At 46.5% G+C, this 20,277-nt stretch overlaps 2 protein-coding genes across 2 annotated transcripts in view; one reads left to right on the top strand and one right to left on the bottom strand.

Annotated features, from left to right (window-relative positions):
- Positions 1-2,262: 2,262 nt before the first annotated feature.
- Positions 2,263-5,749, top strand: CDPF1 (cysteine-rich, DPF motif domain containing 1). The gene is made up of 3 exons (XM_008586999.1): positions 2,263-2,414; positions 3,471-3,582; positions 5,502-5,749. The coding sequence occupies exons 1-3, from the start codon at positions 2,302-2,304 to the stop codon at positions 5,646-5,648; spliced, it is 372 nt and encodes a 123-aa protein (XP_008585221.1). The 5' UTR covers positions 2,263-2,301; the 3' UTR covers positions 5,649-5,749.
- An 8,743-nt stretch (positions 5,750-14,492) lies between these two features.
- The window catches only part of PPARA (peroxisome proliferator-activated receptor alpha), a 31,695-nt gene continuing 25,910 nt past the window's right edge, over positions 14,493-20,277 (bottom strand). Inside the window, exons 5-6 of the mRNA XM_008586998.1 lie at positions 17,697-18,144; positions 14,493-15,064 (exon numbers count right to left, since the gene is read on the bottom strand). Coding sequence (XP_008585220.1) covers positions 14,817-15,064; positions 17,697-18,144 — 696 coding nt within the window. The 3' untranslated portion in view covers positions 14,493-14,816. The remainder of the gene's footprint in view (positions 15,065-17,696; positions 18,145-20,277) is intronic.

Below are 20,277 nucleotides of genomic sequence, written 5' to 3'. Positions count from 1 at the left end.
TTACCAGTAATCTAAAAAAAAAAAAAAAAAAATCTTAAGGGCACCCAGAGGGAAATTCCATAGAGATGTGGGGAAAGCTTTCCAGGTGGAACAGCAGGAGCAAAGGGAAGGAGGTGAGAATGTGCAGGGAATATGTGAAAGATAAGAAGGGAGCCACTTGAACTGTAGCCTCATGTGTGTGGAGGGGAACTGTGGGAGAAGGTGGTACCCAAATTAAATAGACCTTGTATGCCAAGGAAAGGAGTTTATTCTGTAGTCATTGGGGAGCCACATAAGTTTGAAGTAGGAGAGCTGAATTCTCCCTCTCAGCACTACCCAGATCTTTGAATTTTGTAAAATTATGTTGAATTTTGTCATGCTTTTTCTACATCTATTGAAATGATTATATAATTTTCTTCCTTTATTCTATTACTGTCATGAATTGCATTCATTGGTTTTTGAATGTCAAACCAGCCTTGCATTCCTGGCGTAAATCCACTCAGTCATGATGCATTAGGCTTCTTATATATTATTGAATTCAGTTTGCTCATATTTTGTTAAAGAATTTTGTATTTGTGTTCATGAAGGATATTGGTCTGCAGTTTTCCTATAATAGCTTTGTCTGGTTAATGGTATGAGGGTAAGACTGGCAGTTTTGGTGTCCATGTAACACTGACCTCATAAAATCACTGTGTTAGTGTTCCTTTCTCCTCTATATTCTGAAAGACTTTGTACAGGATGGTATTACTTCTTCCTTAAATGCTTGGCAGAATCTGCCAGTAAAGCCATCTAGGCATGAAGTTTTTAAAAAATGTGTTCTTTTGTTTTATTTCATTTCTGGGGAAAGTTTTAATTGTGAATTCAATTTTCTTAGTAGAAATAGGGCTAATCAGATTTCCTGTTTCTTCCTGAGTCACTTTTGACAATTGGTGTTTTTTAAAGAAATCTGTCCATTTCATCTAAATTGTCAAATTTATTGGTTAAATTGTTCACAACATTCCCTTATTATCCTTTTTTTTTTTTTTTTCCTTATTATCCTTTTAAAGTCCCTAGTCTTAGTGATGATCCTTCTTTCATTCCTGATAGTGGTGATTTGTATTTTCTTCCCTTTTTTCTTGATCAGTCTAATTAGAGGTTATCAATTATATTGACCTTTTGAAATAAACAGTTTCGGGTTTTTTTTTTTTTTTCCTGTTTGTTTTCTATTTCTTTGATTTCCATTTTTTATTATTTTCTTTTTTCATTTAAGTTGGGTGTAACTTGCTTTTTTCTAGCTTCTTAAGGTAGATATTTATTTATTTATTTTATTTTATTTTTTTTTTCCTTTTTGTCTTTTTTCGTGACCAGCAACGGGTCGCAACCCTCAGTGTCGCGCCCGTACCGGACCGGGACTGGCTACGGGATCACAACCCTCGGTGTTGCTCCCACACCTCGCTCAGCCAGTGAACGGCCGGTCTGTATGTGGGATCCGAACCCTCAGCGGGAGCACCGCCGCACTTCCCAAGCGGTGCACTGTAGCAGTGCGCCACTGGGCCGGCCCTTAAGGTAGATATTTAGATGATTGATTTTAAACCTTTTTTACTGATACAAACATTTGAAGCTGTGACTTTCCCTCTAAGCACTGCTTAAGCTGCATTCTACATGTTTTGGTTTGTTGTATTGTAGTTTTCATTTAGTTCAAAATATTTTCTAATATCCCTTGTGATTTCTTCTTTGAACTATGGTTTCTTTAGAAGTATATTGTTTAATTTCTAAATATTTGGAGGTTTTCCAAGTGTCTTTCTGTTACTGATTTCTTTTCTTTTTTTTTTTTTTTGTCTTTTTTCGTGTCCGGCAACGGATCGCAACCCTCAGTGTCGCGCCCGCACTGGACCGGGACCGGCAACGGGATTGCAACCCTCGGCGCTGCACCCGCACCTCGCTCAGCCAGTGAGCGGGAACCGGTCTGTATGTGGGATCCGAACCCTCGTTGGGAGCGCCACCGCACTCCCAAGCGGCGCACTGTAGCAGTGCGCCACCGGGCCAGCCCTCTGTTACTGATTTCTAATTTAATTATTTTGGAGTTGGAGAACAAACACTATAATTTCATTCTTTTAAAGTTTGAGGTTCATTTTATGTTCCAGCATATGGTCTATAGTGGTGAATATCTCATGTACACTTGAAGATATGAGGGACCTTGAGCAGGTCTCTTACTTGCTCTGAACTTGAGGTTCCTTGTCTGTGGGAGGGTATTGCGTTTTGTGGATGAGCAGTATGCAGCAGGAGGGGAGGCTTTGAGACATGGGTAGTTTTTCTGATGCACCCTGTCTCTTGATCTTGCAGATGGCATCTGAGTCAGAGCGACGTCCTCTGGGTGTGTTTGAGTGCCAGCTCTGTGCCTTGACAGCTCCATACAGCTATGTGGGCCAGAAGCCCCCGGATACCCAGTCCGTTGTGTGAGTACATGCTTTTTTGGGCCCACGCTTTCTCATGCCGGAAGCCCCTGCCCAGAGCTGGTTGGTGGTGCCGTGCCTGCATCTGAAAAATGGCTTGGGTGTTGTGGTTTAGGCCTGTCCCTGCCCACTCTCTGGATACTTCAGGTGTAACCTGAGGAGGCCTGGGGTAAAGCTTCAGGGTCATCTGACCCTTCCAGAGTCCCTAAACAGTTTGCTTCATGCTCAGTCCAGAGTTCAGCACTGGCTCCAGCTACGGGGTAGAAGCACTGTGGCCCAGGCTGAAACAGCTCAGAAGCAGGGACCAGAAGGAACCATGGTGCCCTCCTCATTTGGGGATGCACCCTTGTTGCCTTTCCTGCTGGTGACACCTCCAGAGTGGGAAGCCCATCTTCCTTGCAGCTCTTGTGCTGGTGGGAGTGATCAGCTTCCCATGGGTCTGCCCAGAGCAGGCCTGTACCAGAGCCAGTGGGCCCTGGCGCTTGTTTTTTACTTCCAGCTTGTCGTTCATTGAATGCCACATTGTAGAAAAGCTGAGCAATGCGGCACTCATGTGGGACACAGTGGCAGGCTTCTTCCTTCTGGCTGTGGTTCCTCTGCTGCCCAGGAACGTGGCATCATCATGGAGCACTGTTGGGCTCATTGTGATGCACTGCAGAAGGCCAGCCTGCCTCCAGGGGTCATGGGGGTGGGTAAGGTGCTGAGTTCTCCCTGCTTTGAAACAAGCAGCTCGGGGCAGAAGGAAGGGCTTGGGGAGCTCAGATGGAGACATTGTGCCCCCCCCCAGTGAATCAGGCTGGGAACTGGGGGCTCGCACTGCAGCAGCCCTTTTTTCAGCTGTTACAGAGCCGAGAGCAGGTCCAATTTCAATTCCAGCATGGCCCCCAATTTCTTGCCTTTCTGCCACTACTCTGTGGCACAGGTGTACTTGTCCCCTACCTCAGTGAGCCTGTGCAGGTGTGCAGGTCTCATGCTGCATTGCCAGCACCAGGGCTTGTAGCCGAGTTCTGGTCAGCAGGGGTTTGGGCCATCCTGACAGCTGGCATTACTCTCCTGCAGCCTCCTGGAGGAAAGCTATATCATGAAGGATCCCTTCACCTCGGACAAGGGCAGATTCCTGGTCCTCGGCTCAAGATGCAGTTTATGTAGCAGGCTGGTGTGCGTGGGCCCGGTGGGTAAGCAGTGTGGGGCTGGCACAGCCTGCCCTTGATGTGGTGGTCCTAGGAGCCCACCTAGTCACTAGGTAGGGAGGGCCATGAGGGCCCTTAGAGGCCAGCTGGTCTGCTCCATTATAGATGGAGCCCTGCAGCTGACAAAAGGGGAGGAGACCAGGGAGGGGCTCTCAGCCTGGGGTGAGATTCTTGGAGGCTCTGCACCTCCCTGCTGTGGCCCCACATGGTTCCTCCCCTTCCACCAGCAGTGCAGTTGGCTCTTGTGCCCCCTTTCCCCATGGACAGTGATCTTTCTTGATGTTCTTGGAGGGAACTTCCAGAGGAAGGAGCTGTCCTTTCCTGAGCATTTGTTGTGTGCCAGGCCCTGTGCTTGGGACCTGTGTTCCAGGTGAGGCTTCATTCAGTCATTCCCAAAGCTAGTTAGGTAAAGCAGTATTACACCCATTTGATGGATGAGGAAACTGAGGTTTAGAGAGGCTGCATGGCTCAAGTTCCCCTGGGTAGCTGAGCCTACGGTGTGAAAACCCAAGGGTGGATGGAAGTGTAGAAGTGTGGCCTCCAGAGTTAGCCAGTGTAACTGGAGTGATGCTGGAGTCTGAGATGTCCCTGAGCACCTGCCACAGGGTGAAGTGCACACAGAGGTAGCGTTACCACAAGCCATGCTGAACGGTCAGCCCCCATCCCTCCAAAGTCAGGGGATGAGTTGGAATGGGGGTGGGAGGAGCCTCAGCATGGGCAGAGGCTCAGAGGAAGGCAGTGTAGGGGAGCATTTGAGGTGTCCTGTATGCAGCAGCTGGCAGGGCTGGGGCCTCTGGCGGTGGAGAAGAAGCTGGGACATTACGGCTGGAACGGTGGGGTGGGGCTGGTGGTGAGAAGCCTTGAATGCCACACCTTGGATTTGGGCTGCACTTGGTGAGCAGAGGGGAGGGTGCCCCACACAGGTATCAGAAATCCCCAGCTTTCTTTGATTAAATGGTACCTTGTTAGCAAGTAAATCTCTGTGGCAAAGGATCTCTTCTAAGACTCACAGGAAGGACAGCCTTGTATTAGTTGAGGCATAATCTAAGCTGATGGAACAAGGAGACCCACACAATGGAGTGGCCTAAATAAGACAAATGATTATTTACTTATTTTCTTCTACATAAGAGTCCGTAGCAGACAGTCCCTGCCGGAGCAGCACTGCTGCTGCTCTCAACACACAGCACGCGCTGGGCCCATGGTGGCTGTTGCGGCTCCCACTATCGCGTTTCCATCCCAGCCATCAGGAAGGAACAAGGGTGCACCTGCTCGTTCTTTGAAGGGCATGAACAGCAGGTGGCAGACAGCTGCTGCTGATATCCCAACCAGACTTGGCTCCATGGCCATACCCAGTTGCAGAGGGGGCAGGGGAGTGTCATCCTTAGCCAGGTGCCATGTGCCTGGATGAATGTAGCCGGGAGCATAGTGTTAAAGGTTGTGGGGGAGAATGGACATGGCTGGACAATTCTGGCCTCCTGCCTAGACCAGCCACTTGTCCACAGCCTCTTTGGTCTGTGGGTTTGTCCCTCCCATCCCCTGCTGCTCCCAGTACCAGGTGGTCACCAGGCCCCTGTTCCTGCTGTGATAGCTGGGACAGGGAGGACTCTAGGATTTCCCACTTTTTGGGTGTGGCCTGTGCTACAGCTTCCCATCATTGTTGCTTTACCTGTGGTGGAGTAGGGCAGGGTCCCATCCCGGCTGCCCCCCACCACCCGGGTAACCCAGGCTTCATTGTCTCTCACCTGGACGCCCTGCCAGGCCTTTGGGCCCCTGCTCTGCCTCTTGCTGTTCTGGCTACCCTCTGCCCTGTGCATCCTGGGGGACCCTGCCCAGCCATTGCATGTGGTGAAGGGCTGGCCTCTGGGAGAAGCTGCATCGTGTTCCTTCCCCCTGCTTTCAGGAATGCAGTCTATTCTACTCCAAGAGGTTTTGCCTGCCTTGTGTCCAGAAGAACATCAGTGCTTTTCCTCAGGAGATTCGGCAAGACTTGGAGAAAAGGAAGGCTCCACCAAAGAGGCCCTCCAGCCAGCCGGGTTATCGGACATGAGCACAGCTGGTACCAGGTCAGGGGCGGGAGCCTGCATGAAGTTCCCAGGCCAGCCTGGGCCAGGGGTGCCATCAAGCTGGGAGCCACCATGCACAGCCTTGTTTCTGCACCATCGGGAGCAGCATCTGCAGCCCTAGGAGCTGGGGTCCAGCTTGCAGCAGCAACAGGGTCTGGGGAGCAATGCTGTAAGCACTCCAAAAGGCAGATGCCAGAGCAGACATACAGTGAGGTTGGCCCGGGAGCTCCAGAGCCCCCTCAGGGCTGCGACCAAGTGAGAGGAAGCCCTCCTCCAGTGGACAGCTCACTAGGAGGCCACCATGGAAGCATGGGTATGCTGGGGCTGCAGAGCACAGGACCCAGACTGGCAAGTGTGTAGGGGGAATGGAGGGGGATAGAATTTGTATGTTGCATCCTTGTGTGATGCTTACAAAATGTTGCTTTAAATCTTGACCATGTATCATGTTTGTAATCAAAAAGCCAAAGAACCAGCCAGTGTTTGAAAAGTAATCTTTCCACTGGGACACTTGGAGACCTGGCAGTGGTTGGGGTCTCCTGGGAGCTGAGCACCACTTCCTGCCTTTTCAGTTCCTCAGGCTCAGCTCCAGCTCAGGCCAGTCCTGAGCTGTCTCCCTGCCCCCCAGTCAGGAATGCCACCATTATGTTGCTGGCCTGCCCTCCCCCCGCCCCCAGGAGCTGCTGCCCTCTGCACTGATCCATGAGCTTGCCGCCAAGTGTCTGCCTAGCATTCTTAGAAGCAGGGACTGCTCTGTCTTTGTAATTACTGCAAGGCCAACTGTCGTGTTTCATGAAAGAGTGAATAAAGAGAAATTCTGACGGATGTGTGTGTTGGATTTTAAGATGTTCACACTTTTAAAGCTTCCCTGTTTCATGTTACTTTGAATGAATGGGTGTCATATTCTGGGGCCACATTGTCCCAGATCCATTCTGTACACTGAAGGGTAAAAAGGGACTCTGTGCAGGTGAGGGTATCCTCAGGTGAGTGGGGTGCCGGGGACTGTTCCAGCAGAGAACAGATCCTACAGCTGGGGATTTGGTTTTTTTCAAACCAGATTGTTCATTTCACAGCATCATTCAAAACTCCCCAGATAACTTTAAAAAATAGTTTATTATTTTTTAAAACCATTAAGGCAAAACTGTACCCTGAAATTAACTCTTTACATTCATCAGTCTTACATAGGACATTCCAAACATAAATTCTCATAAATTCAGGATATAAATCAATACATGTGGTCAGTTCAGTCTCCTAACAGGAAAATGAAGACCCCCCTCAAGATTTTTTAAAAATTAAGGTTATTTTATAGACATTCTCTAATCTGGACCAATCAGTTAATGTGACTAGAAATATTATATTTGTCCTTCCCTGCACCCTTGATTCCTGAGGTCCTGGATACCCCCCACACCCGCAGAGAGGTATGAAGTTGAAGAGAGGACGCCGGAGCCCGCTCAACAGTTCCTCCTTTGGAACTGCTCCTGTTTCACATAAAAAACCAAAGGTCTGTAAGCCCCTAAATACTTTGAGAGTATAAGGCACCCAAGAAAAGTAATCACGAGCACACATCGGAAAACTGAGCTCAGTCCTGGCTTTGGAAACCTGCGTGTGTCTGTCAAACCCTCTCCCCTAGGGTTTAGCATGATGGCACTGTGGGTCCCAGGGGGAGTAACAAATATGCACCAAGAAGAAATTCTGTCAAGATGATGAAAACAATGTATGGGACACAAGGGGTCTGTGCTTTCTGTTATATGCTTTGGGTTGGTTCATCAAGAGGATGTCAGAGAAACAGCATGTGCAAATAATTTGTCAGAATATTTGAGGTTGCCAAAGTTCTTTGGTAATAACCCACAGGTAATAATCCCCTGAAGAGCAGACAGCTATTTCCTAAACAGGAGTAGTTAATGACCTAGCAAAATACTGTTGTATGAAATCAGTGACCTCTGACCTGGGGTCTAAGTGGCCTTGCTGGTAGAAATGGATAAAGACAGACACACTTGCACTTGTTGCACGTGAAGTAGGGCGAAGGGAGCAGATTTATAGACCAAAAATAAATTCTGCTTTGCTCAGGGGAGATGAGAAGCTGGGGGAGGGTGTGCACGCTCGTGTGCAGTTGTGTCCCAGCTGTTTTACTTCGGCTTCCTTTGTATTTCCAACGGTTCAAGAGCCAGGCTTTTAAGAGTATACACCAATTAACACTGATTTCAAAAGAATTCAAGTGTTTGTCATTAGATGCATGATTGTAAGTTAGTAAAATATTTGTATTAGGATTTTTTTTTTTTTTTTTAAAAGATGACCGGTAAGGGGATCTTAACCCTCGACTTGGTGTTGTCAGCACCACGCTCAGCCAGTGAGCAAACCGGCCATCCCTATATGGGATCTGAACCCGGGGCCTCGGTGTTATCAGCACCACACTCTCCCGAGTGAGCCACGAGCCGGCCCTGTATTAGGATGTTTTTTAAAAAACTCAAATCACAGTATTTAAGATACAGCTATCAACGTAGTTGTTTTTACCATATGGTGTAGAAAAAACGGTGATACTCAACACTAATATTGTATTCTTACCAAAAAGGGTATTAAGTGGTATTCATCTTTTGTGAGGTACATTTCTTTTTAGGCTTGAAAAAGGAACTGACTGTGCCTTTAAAAAAAGTGAATTTTCCAAAACCAAGTGATTTTACCATGAAAAGATCAGCCACTCACTTGTCTTCAGGAACTGAAGCCTGATCTGACCCGACTCTAGGCAGAGTTGAGGCTTGAGGGTCTGGGAGAGAGGCCGGGAAATCCGGGCCTGGTGTCCACATCCTGCCTCACGGCTCAGGGCTCACGGGCCGGCTTGTGTGGTGGAGAAGAGGAGCAAGGGAGGAGGCGGCCAGCACATTCCCTTCTCTGCAGGAAAACATTTTTCACATTTGACTCAAACTAGCAAACTTTTAAAATAATAATGGAAACTAACCCGGGTCTTAATTTGCTGTCTGCAAGGTAAAAATCAATGTTGCTTTTCTTTTTCTTTTGCAAATAATGCATCTAACAGCCGTGGGGCTACCAAAGTACTTGATGGTCTCAGTTGCTTCGGTCAAGACATGACACTGAACGTGGACTCAGTCTTGCCTGTTCTCGTTGGCAAAGGACTCCAAAAGGAGGTGGCTGTATTTCAGCTAAACCACATTATATAGCCCCTCTTCCCTTACAAAAAGGGGTCTTGGGGGAGAAAAATAACCAATTGTATTTCTCATGTCTCAAACGGAAAATCTGAGAAGCAAATGGTCAGTCAATAGCCCCACTCCAGATCTGAGACGATGTCCTCAGGTGCATGCAGCTGCTAAAGGCAGCATGTGAAGCAGCCCTGGCCTCTCTCTGCTCTCCTAATAAGTGAGGCCACACACGTGGCTTTTTTTTTTGAAGGCTGCAGTCCACTCCACAGAGATAGTTTAAGAACCTACTGCATTCCACAAAAGTAGCATAATGGAAAGCACTGTGTAATTACGTAAACTAAAGAATGAAACTCGTCTTTTTTTTGTTTTTTTACAAAACTTCCAATTTCACATTTTAGTATGTATTGTGGTTTCCAGAGAAATATAACGGATCTCCTATATTCGGAGTCAGAATAAATTCATTGCCCTTATTCTTATCCTGTTTTACAGGCTGGGGGCCAATTACCATTTTTCTGAATTCTATTAAAATAGCACCTAAAAAAATACATTAGTGCCAGCAACAACCTAGACCTTCGGAGCCTCATCTTACATCTTTCTAGGCAGAAGGTCTCTCAGAGGAGTACATGCCCTGGGTGAAGGAAAGGAACTTGCGAGGCCACTTGATGATTTAACAACATAAAGGAATCCCTTGGCAAGATGTCCCTTGGTTGCCGCCAGCACAGTTGAGGCACATTCATCAGCATTTGTCACAAGCCTTCATTTGCTCCTCAAAGTTATAGCACAGCTGAGCTGTCCTTAGAGACTCTCTGCAGCAGAAATTTGTGGACATTTCATCTCCAGACCAACATGTCTGAAGATGGGCTTGAGTGACCGCTCCCACCAGCGCTGTGGTGAGGAGGGCAAACACCATCCCCAGAACCAACAGCTCAGTGCAAAGATCTGGTTGGCAAGAAATTCCAGTGCAACTGCACAAGTCAGCTTGGACCAGGAGTTAACAGAAGCTGGGCTGCTTTTAAAATGAGAAGAATAGATACTGCCCGTGCTTGGCAGTGCCAATGCTGTCAAAATGATGCACTGAGACAGATCTGTGGACATTTGTTAATAATCAGTAAGCCCTCAAGTGGTGGCATCGACTTGGTTTGTAAATTGTACAGACAGTGAACGTCCTTGCCTCTCCTGAAGCTACGCCACTGTTCTGAACTTAAAAGAAAGACTTTTAAAAAGTAATCCCTTAAGAGAACCTGCATCAGGCAGATGACAGGCTTGCCATCCGGCCAGCCACCAGCATGTGTGCTGAGAAAAGGGCCACAGGTGTCTCAGTCAGTGTCAAGTTCGTCATCTGGCCTCATGCCTGCTGGCTGTGACTGCAAGAGCAGGGACGCAGCAGGGGGTGGAGAAAGTGCGCCACGCCTGGGCCCCAGACCTGCCGTGCCAGCCCTGCACCCCGAGGCCAGGCGTTTCCATCTTGAAATGGGGACTGGTTCCCCATCTGCCCCCTTGGCCTGCTTTGGAGGCTGTAAAGAACCACGATGTACAAAGGTGGTGGCTGTAGGCATTGACACGTTTTGCTAGTGGAATCCAAATTTTGAAAGGCCACCCAGGTCGAAGAGGTACTCTGAGGGTGGCTAGCTTCCCCTGGGCACTGGAATCCCCTCCAAAGGCCATGGCGGTGGTCAAGGCAGTCTTAGCTGGGAGTGGTTGACTCATTGATTGAAGTCATGATGAACCCGTATTTAAATGGGAGCTGAAGAAGAGATTCTGAAGACAGGCGTGGCCACTGTGTCGTGACTGCGTGGAGACAGAACCCCCTCCAGCAGCATCTGGCTGTAAGCATCAAACGCTCAGGTGTCACAGTGGTTTCAGAGGGGGCTCGAGGCAGGAAGTGCTTGGATTCAGACACAGAGGGCATGGTGTGAGCCAGAAGACCTTAGCAAGTCACGGTTTTACGAAGGCTGGCTGTGAGGCATCTGTTTCCATCTCATCTGGCAGTACGTCTCCTATGAACAGGGCTCATAAATGGCAGCAGGAGGGAAGGGGAGGCCCCCGACAGGCGGGTCACTGCAGGCTGCACGGGGGGCCACCTCTCCTAACCCCAGGTCACACTTGAGCTCAGCTTCACTAAATCGGGGCAGCAACTTTTGCCCTGCCTATTTTTAAGGCTCCCTTTAAACAATGAAAGATCCTGTGAGAAGTCATGTAACTTGCCATTCCTGCGTGTGCAGGCAACCGAAGGTGTGTGCATGCTCAGGGAGTCCTAACCACCGGCCGGCAGGAGGCATCAGAGGGCCCGTGCTCTGTGTACCTTAACGTTAACAGTGCCTCTGCAGGGCCTAGAGAGGTAGCTGTGACGCCATACATTTGGGGGGAAGTAAGGGCTGAATTAACAGTTTACTCATCATCAGATATTTCACTTGTGCTTTGAGCTGCTTGTACTACACTCTTGGGATGCTGTGCTGTCCCTGGGACCTCCAGACGATGTTTGAGGTGGTTTGTTTCCTTTGGGGCTTTAAATGGCCCAGGGTAAGAAATGCATCAGAGAAAGCAGAAAGTCACCTTCTACGCTCTTAAAATGAAAAGAATCTCTTTAGAACAGGGATAGCTCTTGCAGGCATTCTTGAGTGCACTGAGTCCCGGGTTCTTTTCCATCCTGCTTCTCATTAGTTATACATGAATAGGCATCCAGACACTTTAGAAGATGCTGTGAACTCATCAGAGAGCTGTGGGAAGGTCAATGGGAAACTAGAACAGCTCACAAGCTAGTGCTCTATGTAACCATGCTGCTCCCGAGTCCCACTCTCGCTGATGTCACCGCAAGCATCCTGTTTTGACAGTTCTGCACTTCATCCACACGGCCTTGTGCCTGTGTAGCCCTCAGGTTCCTCAAAGTGTGGGGGTCATAGAACTCAGCATGTGGGACACCTGGCTGGAATGGCCAGGAGGTGGAAGAGGAGGGATGCACTGTAAGGCTCACGGTGGCTGGCGGAGGGGACGGTGTCTGATCCCAGACCCGCAGTGCAGCGGCTGGCGTCTGTCTGTGAGAGGCACGTGGTTGTTGCTTCATTCTAGTCAGTGTGGAACACCAAGGCCTTTTGGTAATTCTGTGCTCTCTGAGGAGTTTGGCACTTTTTTTGCTATTAAAAGTTGAGAAAATGAAGAATCAGTTTTCGTCAATGACTTGTTGAAAAGTGGGTTAAGCTGCTGATTTTCTTCGTTCACTGGCAGAGGAAATGTGGGCTCTACACACATGGTCTGAAACTCCTTGATCCTGTTATGATGTCTCCATTGTGCCTTTTGCTGATGTCTACTGAATAAAGCCAGCAATAAATGAACTCTGTCAATAGTTCCTGTTGAGATGCTACAGTATTTGGGACTAGTGCATAATCAGCCTATCCTGGACTATCCATGCCCTAGAAACCTTTGATGAGGTGACCCAAAATATTTTAGCAGAGTGGCAATGAGTGACTTTGTTATTTAAATAAACGGGAACATGTAATTCTCCTTCCTGGTAATGAAAGCAAACAACGTTGAGTGACTTTCAAGCTGAGGTCACTTGGGGTCTCTTTTCTGACTTCATCGGGACATCAACAGTGGTCTGGCTAGGCCCAAAGAGAACCAAACGCTCATGAACGCTGCGTGAGCTAACACAGAACCTGTCAGTCAGCGTGTCTGTTACTGCTGAAAGCTTGAAATAAGGAGCTATTTGAAATAGGTCCTATGAAAATTTAAACAGAATGAATGACATCTCTGGAAACCTGGATCTCATGGCCAAGTCCATTTGGATAGCGTTTGTCTAGGGCACCTCAGAGTGGGAGGATATGTGGTCAGTGGGGCAATGCAGACTTGGCCTTGGAATCTAGCCTCTGACCCCAAGACCTTGGACAAGCTCAGTCCTCGAGTGTCACCGGTGCAGGGAGCTCTCATGTTAGGAAAGAATAATGAAATGGATGTGCCATGTCACTCAAAGGCTAGCTTCCTTCTGAATTAGGATAACGTCTTGATTGGTGTCATATATGGAAATATTTTTATTTGCTTTTGATTCCTAAGACACTTGGGTGGATGGCCTGGTGCTGCAGCTGACAGATCCTTTGATTGGATCTTTAAAAAAATCACTAAATGTGTAATGTTTAAAAAAGGATGTCCTAATCCTAACTTTTACCTTTTTCTAGTTGAAGTCTCAGTTTTATTGTCCTTTGTACTATTGTGTTTTCATAATGCTAATGTTGGGAACTTTACCAGTATCAATCCTAATCATTCTTTATTTTATTTATTTATTTATTTATTTGTCTTTTTGTCTTTTTCCGTGTCCGGCAATGGATCGCAACCCTCAGTGTTGCCCCCGTACCGGACCGGGGACCGGCAACGGGATCGCAACCCTCGGTGCTGCTCCCGCGCCTCGCTCAGCCAGTGAGCGGGAACCGGTCTGTATGTGGGATCCGAACCCTCGGGCGGGAGCGCCGCCGCGCTTCCCAAGCGGCACACTATCCAGTGCGCCACCGGGCCGGCCCCTAATCATTCTTTAACAACAAATAATAACTATCTCAGAAGAGCCAAATTTTCTGAAGATAGAGGGGGAAAAACATCAAAATCAACCAGATGGTAAAGCTGTTGACCAGGTGTCTGGTGACCCCCAGGGAGGCAACGGCTCCAGCAGGCTCAGTCCAGCTCTGGCTGGGGGGACGGCCGATTCCTCTGTGGGACGATTTATCTACCAGGTAGATAGAAAGAGAAAGTATTTCCAGGTCCATATGTTCTAGGCCAATAACCATAACCAACACTGCTATCCCAACTGGACTAAGGTTGAGAAGTTGATATTCAAGGCTAAAGCAAATATTTTAGATGTTGGAAAACCACCTTACATTTTTAGTGGGAAAAGGACAAATCTTTGTAAAATAAAAAACAAAAAACAACTACTGTGAAATCTGAGACTAAGTGAAACTGCCACCTGAAGGACATGGCCCTTCCCTCATGCTCTAGAATGACCAGCAGCCCAGCCCAGGCTGTAAAGTCACATCTGCTTCCCTTCAGTTCAGGGGGCACCTGCTACCACCAAGAGTTAAAAAAAATAAAGTATCGTATTCTTACAAGCAACACAGGAAAAGGTAGAGGAGCTGCCAAATGGGGCCCGGAGCAACATTTACAAATGACTTTGTCAGTTTGTCCCTAAAAATACTACCATGCCCACAAACAGCCTGAATGAGTGGGTTCAGACTGGACAGAAACAGAGGCGAGGGGAACGGGAAGGATGCCTGCTTGCGAGGTCGTCTGCTCCCTGCCTGCCGCAGGCGCTAGCTTAACACAGTCCAGAGGGGTCCTGAGACGCGGTTCTCTGGAATCTTCCACACAAACCTGGAAACAGGCTTTTCCACACATCAGTGACAAAACAGCTGTGTTTCAATAGCTTATCAAATTGTTCTTTAAAATTCTCAATCCTGTGATTAAAAAGCAGCACGTTGTCTTTCTTCAGATTTGGGAAACAGAATGAAATTCTTCCAAATAAATATTTTGCTGCTTTTTAAATACCTAACCTTTGGATACATCTAGATTTATAGGATTATAAAAGTTGTTTAAAAGTGCTGATTAGTTTCAAAATTATAAAGGAGCACATAAATCAAAAGGGTGGTGAAAAGGGAAGACAGCCCATGTATTCTGGGGTCACCAGCTAATTTAACGGTAAGTTAGTAATGCGATGTAAAGACATGTGCATTGATTAACACTGGGTTGAGTTAAAATCAGACTGTTGAACATCATTCTCCTTAATTTTCCACGTCCTGCTGAGCTGCTATCACCAGCATCTGAGAGCTATGCACACTCCTGGAAGTACTGGTTACAGTAAAGAAAATGTGGAATAGTATTCCGGTTACCCAGAGCTTAGACTTTCCAATCTCTAAGGTTAAAATGGTGGTGGGTATTTGTGCAAAATCGTGCTGCTCCTGTTTCTCCTTTGTAGTGCTGTCGACATTAAAAATCCTTGACACGTTGTGCTTTTCGTTAATGTCAGAGAAATCAGTACATGTCCCTGTAGATCTCTTGCAGCAGCGGGTGCAGAGCCGCATCCGACTCCGTCTTTTTGATGATCTGCACCAGCTGCGCATGCTCTGTGACCAGCTGCCGTAGGTCTGCCATTTTTTGGAGGAGTTTTGGGAACAGAAAGGTATCATCGGGATGATTGCTCTGCAGGTGAAGTTTGAGCACATGCACGATGCCCTCCTGCATTTTTTCAATGTGTCCTACGTTTAGAAGGCCAGGACGATCTGTTCTCAAAAGAAGAAAGAGATGCTTGAATGTGATGATCTCCTTTTTTTTTTTTTTTTTTAAAGATGACCGGTAAGGGGATCTCAACCCTTGGCTTGGTGTTGTCAGCACCACGCTCAGTCAGTGAGCAAACTGGCCATCCCTATATAGGATCCGAACCCGCGGCCTTGGTGTTATCAGCACCGCACTCTACCGAGTGAGCCACGGGCCGGCCCAAATGTGATGATCTCCTAATAACCGTTTACCCGTTTGAGGAACCACACGTTCCTGTTTGATGTGACCTTTCTTAGAAAAAGTTGAGCTGCCTTTAGATATTGTCAACTTCACAAGAAGACAGAAATAAATATTTTTCTTTTTTTTTTTTGTCTTTTTTCGTGACCGGTAACGGGATCGCAACCCTTGGTGTCGCGCCCGCACCGCGCTCAACCAGTGTGCAGACCGGTCTCTATATGGGATCCAAACCCGCGGCTGGAGCGCCGCAGCGCTCCCAAGCGCTGCACTCTACCGAGTGCGCCACCGGGCCGGCCCGGAAATAAATTTTTTTCAAAGTCTAGGCCTAATAGGAACAGACAGGACTAATACTCAACGGCTGGAGCGCCGCAGCGCTCCCAAGCGCTGCACTCTACCGAGTGCGCCACCGGGCTGGCCCGGAAATAAATTTTTTTCAAAGTCTAGGCCTAATAGGAACAGACAGGACTAATACTCATTCCTAAGTGTTCACACTAATGGGCCAAGTACCACCTTAAACCAACTTTACAGTGTGGCCCCTCATTTTGGGTTTGCTTGATTACCTCCTGTCAGGGAAAAAAAAAACCCAAAACATTAGGAGTAACTGTACATTCTGATGATTACAACAACCGATTTTGCATTATATGGGAAATAAAGTTCTTCTTCTCAAGTGAAAACTAGAGGGCCAAGCCCGTGGTGCACTCGGGGGAGTGCGGTGCTGGGAGCGCAGTGACGCTCCCGCCGCGGGTTCGGATCCTATATGGGGATGACCGGTGTGCTCACAGCGCTCACTGGCTGAGCACGGTGCGGCCAGTCTCAAAAAGGACAAAAACAAAGAAACTAGATATTCGGCTTCAAGTTCTCTACCACTATTTAAGGAATGTGACTCTGTTAGACTTAGGTTTTGCGGTATAAAGCCCTGTTACAGGAACCTTCTAATATGAATTAGGTGAAAAGAAAGTAGAGTGAGAAATTAATGGGATACTGGCTGGGAAGGATCCTGAGGAGACCCTGGAGGATGGAGGATGGGGCAGGTCTGAGACGCAGCGCAGGAAGTGCCAACGTTCAGGACAGGTGACCTCCCTGCAGTAGCTCCACCACCAACACCAGACGTTCCGGACAGTCTCAGACCCAGGGTCCAGACTCTTAGTCCAGAAAATACTGGCCCAATCCATATCCAATAGGCAGTGCTCTCTTTAAAGCCCCATTCATTACTATGATTTTCAAAAGTGTTGCTAATGATGTGGATTTTTAATCTTCATTGTGTCTTGATTGCAAAATAAATATAATTATTGAGTTCTGAAGCAGAGAAGATTTTGAAAAGATAGAAAGAACCCCTCATAATGTTAACCCCAGCATGACAGGTTTAATGCACATCTCACCAGACGTTTTTCTGTACATATAGGGTTGATGTAGGATTATAATCTCCTTTCCGATACCGTGACTGTGCTACATGTAAGTAGTTCTGCAACTGCTTTTTACCCACAGTGCTACGTCGTGGTCGTACAAAAGGACAGTGATAATTATGTGTAACTGCTTTGCCTTTTATACTTTATGCCAGAGCAAAGGACTTCTTCCATCTGGCCAGTGCCCGGCCAGACACACACCTCCAAGGGCTGGACTGCCCTCGCCTAGCTCCACTTGTGGAGTCCAGGCGGTGTGGTCAGCCTCAATTCTAAGAGTGAGTAAATCTCAGGGGACAGCACAGCTTCTGGCAGTTTGGGGGGGACAGTCACCCCACTGGTCTCTGCCAAGACTGGCTAAGGTCAGCTGAGTATGCAGTAGGGGAATGACCTTCCTAGACCTGGGACAGGGCTATTTAAAGGAACGGGACACCAAGCCAAAAATCTGGGGGCTGCAGAGAGGCCCAGATTTTCCTTCACTGGGATCTGTTTCCTCTGGCAAAGCAAACATTGCAATTGCTGCCAATAGCTAACATTGCAATATTAGCTACTAATATTTTTCATTATAAAATAGCATAAATATTACCAATAGTGACAGCAACAATACTAACATCTCTGTGGCACTCTACAGAATATGGATGTAATAAAATAATATTTTATAATGATATATAAGAATATCATAATATAACTACATTGTTATAGATTATATTATTATAATTTTATCCAATATAATTTATAAGAAATGGAGTATATTTATATAATTATATGTATATAATATACAAATAGGTATTAACATATAATATATACCATACTATTATAATGATATAATTCCCACTTAATTCTACACAGCAGCAACTCAAAGCTCGGCTGTCTTCCCACCCTGCCAGTGCCAACTCCACTGTAACACAGCTCAGGCCAGTATCAGATTTACTGTTGTCAAATTCTTCAGGGTAGCAGCCTGCAAGTGACATGGCACCAGCAGATTAAATCCAGCACTTACCTCCACAGCAAATTATAGCAGCCACAAAAAGGGAAATGTCACTGTCATCCAGTTCCAGTGCATTGAACTTCATGGCAAAATCAAACTTAGGTTCCATGATATCACAAAATGGTTTTCTTAGGCTTTTTAGGAATTCACGCGTTATAAAACCATTTCCATATGCCACCAGCATCCCATCTTTGTTCATCACAGAGGACAGCATTGCAAATATGGCCTCATAAACTCCATATTTCAGCAAAGTTACTTGATCGTTCAAGTCCAAGTTTGCGAAACCTGGGATGGCCTTGGCGAACTCCGTGAGCTCTGTGACGGTCTCTACTGACGTGCACTGGCAGCAGTGGAAGATGCGGACCTCTGCCTCTTTGTTTTGGATGCCATTGGCCACCAGCTTGGCCACCAGTGTCTTCTCAGCCATACACAATGTCTCCATGTCATGTATGACAAAAGGCTACAAAGAAAGATACTGAAATAAGTCAGGTAATTTGTGACAAGCTATACTCTTAATTATCAATAAACTAATGAGCAGCTATTGTATCCAAATCACCAAGCTCGGTGCTATGGAGAATTCAAAATACATATGAAACACAGTCCTCATCCTTAGACAACTTCAAAATTAGTTGGGGAAAATAAGACATTAATAGAGAACTAACAACATAAATTAGAAAGAAGAATAATTGTCATTGCCTAACATCTGTAGGGATTTCATTGCTAAGAAACTAAAGTCCTGATTTTGACAAAAAAGCTAACAGAATATTAGCAAAGCACCTTTAATATTTAATAATATTCTCTGAACTCTTAAATACTATTACAACAGCCTTAATAACAATAATTCTTAATATTACCTTTATATGAACTTTAGAGATAACCACTATTATTTAACACTGACTATGAATGAATAAATCTGGTGGGTAAATATATACCATTCAGAAAGTTGTCATTTGTGTAGAAATAAGCAGACAAGCACTGTTAAACACTTTAGGGAAAAAGTGGAAAATCCTAGGGGTGCCCTTGTTTCTCTCTGTTCATAAGACTGAAATGTTCACATCAGCGCTCCATGTTCTGGAGAAAGTGCCCAATCCCTGACAATGCTCCTGGGCCTGTTTCTGGGCTCCCTAGAGCACTTCACAGTGCAAAACCATTTTCAGGGCATCTGCAGGGAGTGTCTGGTGCAGAGGTAAGGTGGGCATGTTGGGAACAGTCAGACTGATTGTCTTTGAAATGCTTAAACAGAACTAGAACTTGCAACATAGTGCTGGACAAGAAAAATCTGACTCCACATCTGAGGAAAGAGGATGTTTAAAAAATTACCAGTGAAGTGACTGCCTCACCCCTCTGCCTCAGACCCAGGCAGGTGGGGAGCTCCAGACCCTGCCCCCACACCCTGAACTGACACATGCAGGTGAGCCCACCTGAGGCGGCTGGCAGCAACACCAGCCAGTGGAACCATGCAGCTCCACGCAGCCCCTCATCCTGCCCCAGACCCAGGGCGAGCACCAGCTTATGGTTCTGACCCACCGAGTTTGGCCCAGCAGAACTCCAAGCACTAGGGGCTCATTCTACAACCACAGAGTCTAGAATGGGAACCAAGGTGGTTTAACATAACCACACCTACTGTCAAGCAAAGACAACTCACCCCCGACAGTAGCAACCAAGGCCACTCCACAGCCAACCTCAGAGTAACAGAAGAAGCAAACACCCTACCAAATGACCAAGCATCAGCGAAAAAACACTAGAAGCACAAACAATCAAGAAGAAATGACACCACTGAAAGGATATAGTAATGCCCCAAAGTCAGACTCCATGGAACAGGGAATCCTTGAAATGTCTGAAAAAGAATTTCGAGCAATGATCTTAAGAAAACTTGAAGAAATAAAGGAAGACTCAATTAGAGAACACAATGAAACAAGAAAAAACATCCCAGAATATGAAGGAGGAAATCTACAAAGAGATTAATACCATAAAAAAGAGTGTAGCAGAACTTCTAGAAATGACTCACTCAATGAAATAAAAAACACAACTGATGGGCCGAGCCTGTGGCACACTCGGGAGAGTGCAGTGCTGGGAGCTCTGCCGCAGGTTCGGATCCTATATAGGGATGGCTGCTGGTGCGCTCACTGGCTGACAAAAAAGACAAAAACAAAAAAACAAACAAACAAAAAACCACGACTGAGAGCTTGAGCAGCAGGGTAGAGCAAGCAAAAGAAAGAATTTCAGAGCTTGAAGATTGTCTTTTTGAAATAAGTCAGGCAGACAAAAAAGAAAAAAAGAATTAAAAACAATGAGGAAAACCTATGAGAAATAGCAGACAACCTCAAGCATTCTAACATGAGAATTGTGGATATTCCTGAAGGGCAGGAGAAAGGAAAAGGTATCAAAAATCTACTCAAGGAAGTAATAACAGAAAACTTCCCAGGTGTAGGGCGAGATACAGACCTTCAGATCCAGGAAGCTCAAAGGTCCCCAAACAGATTCAACACAAAAAGATCCTCCCCAAGACATATTATAGTTAAATTTGCAAAGCTCAAAGACAAAGAGAGAATTCTACAGACAGCAAGAGAAAAGCATCAGGTCACTTATAGGG

The sequence above is a fragment of the Galeopterus variegatus genome, unplaced genomic scaffold (genome assembly GCF_000696425.1).
Source record: "Galeopterus variegatus unplaced genomic scaffold, G_variegatus-3.0.2 Scaffold4210, whole genome shotgun sequence".
NCBI lineage: Eukaryota > Metazoa > Chordata > Mammalia > Dermoptera > Cynocephalidae > Galeopterus > Galeopterus variegatus.
The sequence above is the reverse complement of the archived record's forward strand: the minus strand, read 5'-3'. Positions and strand labels throughout refer to the sequence as shown.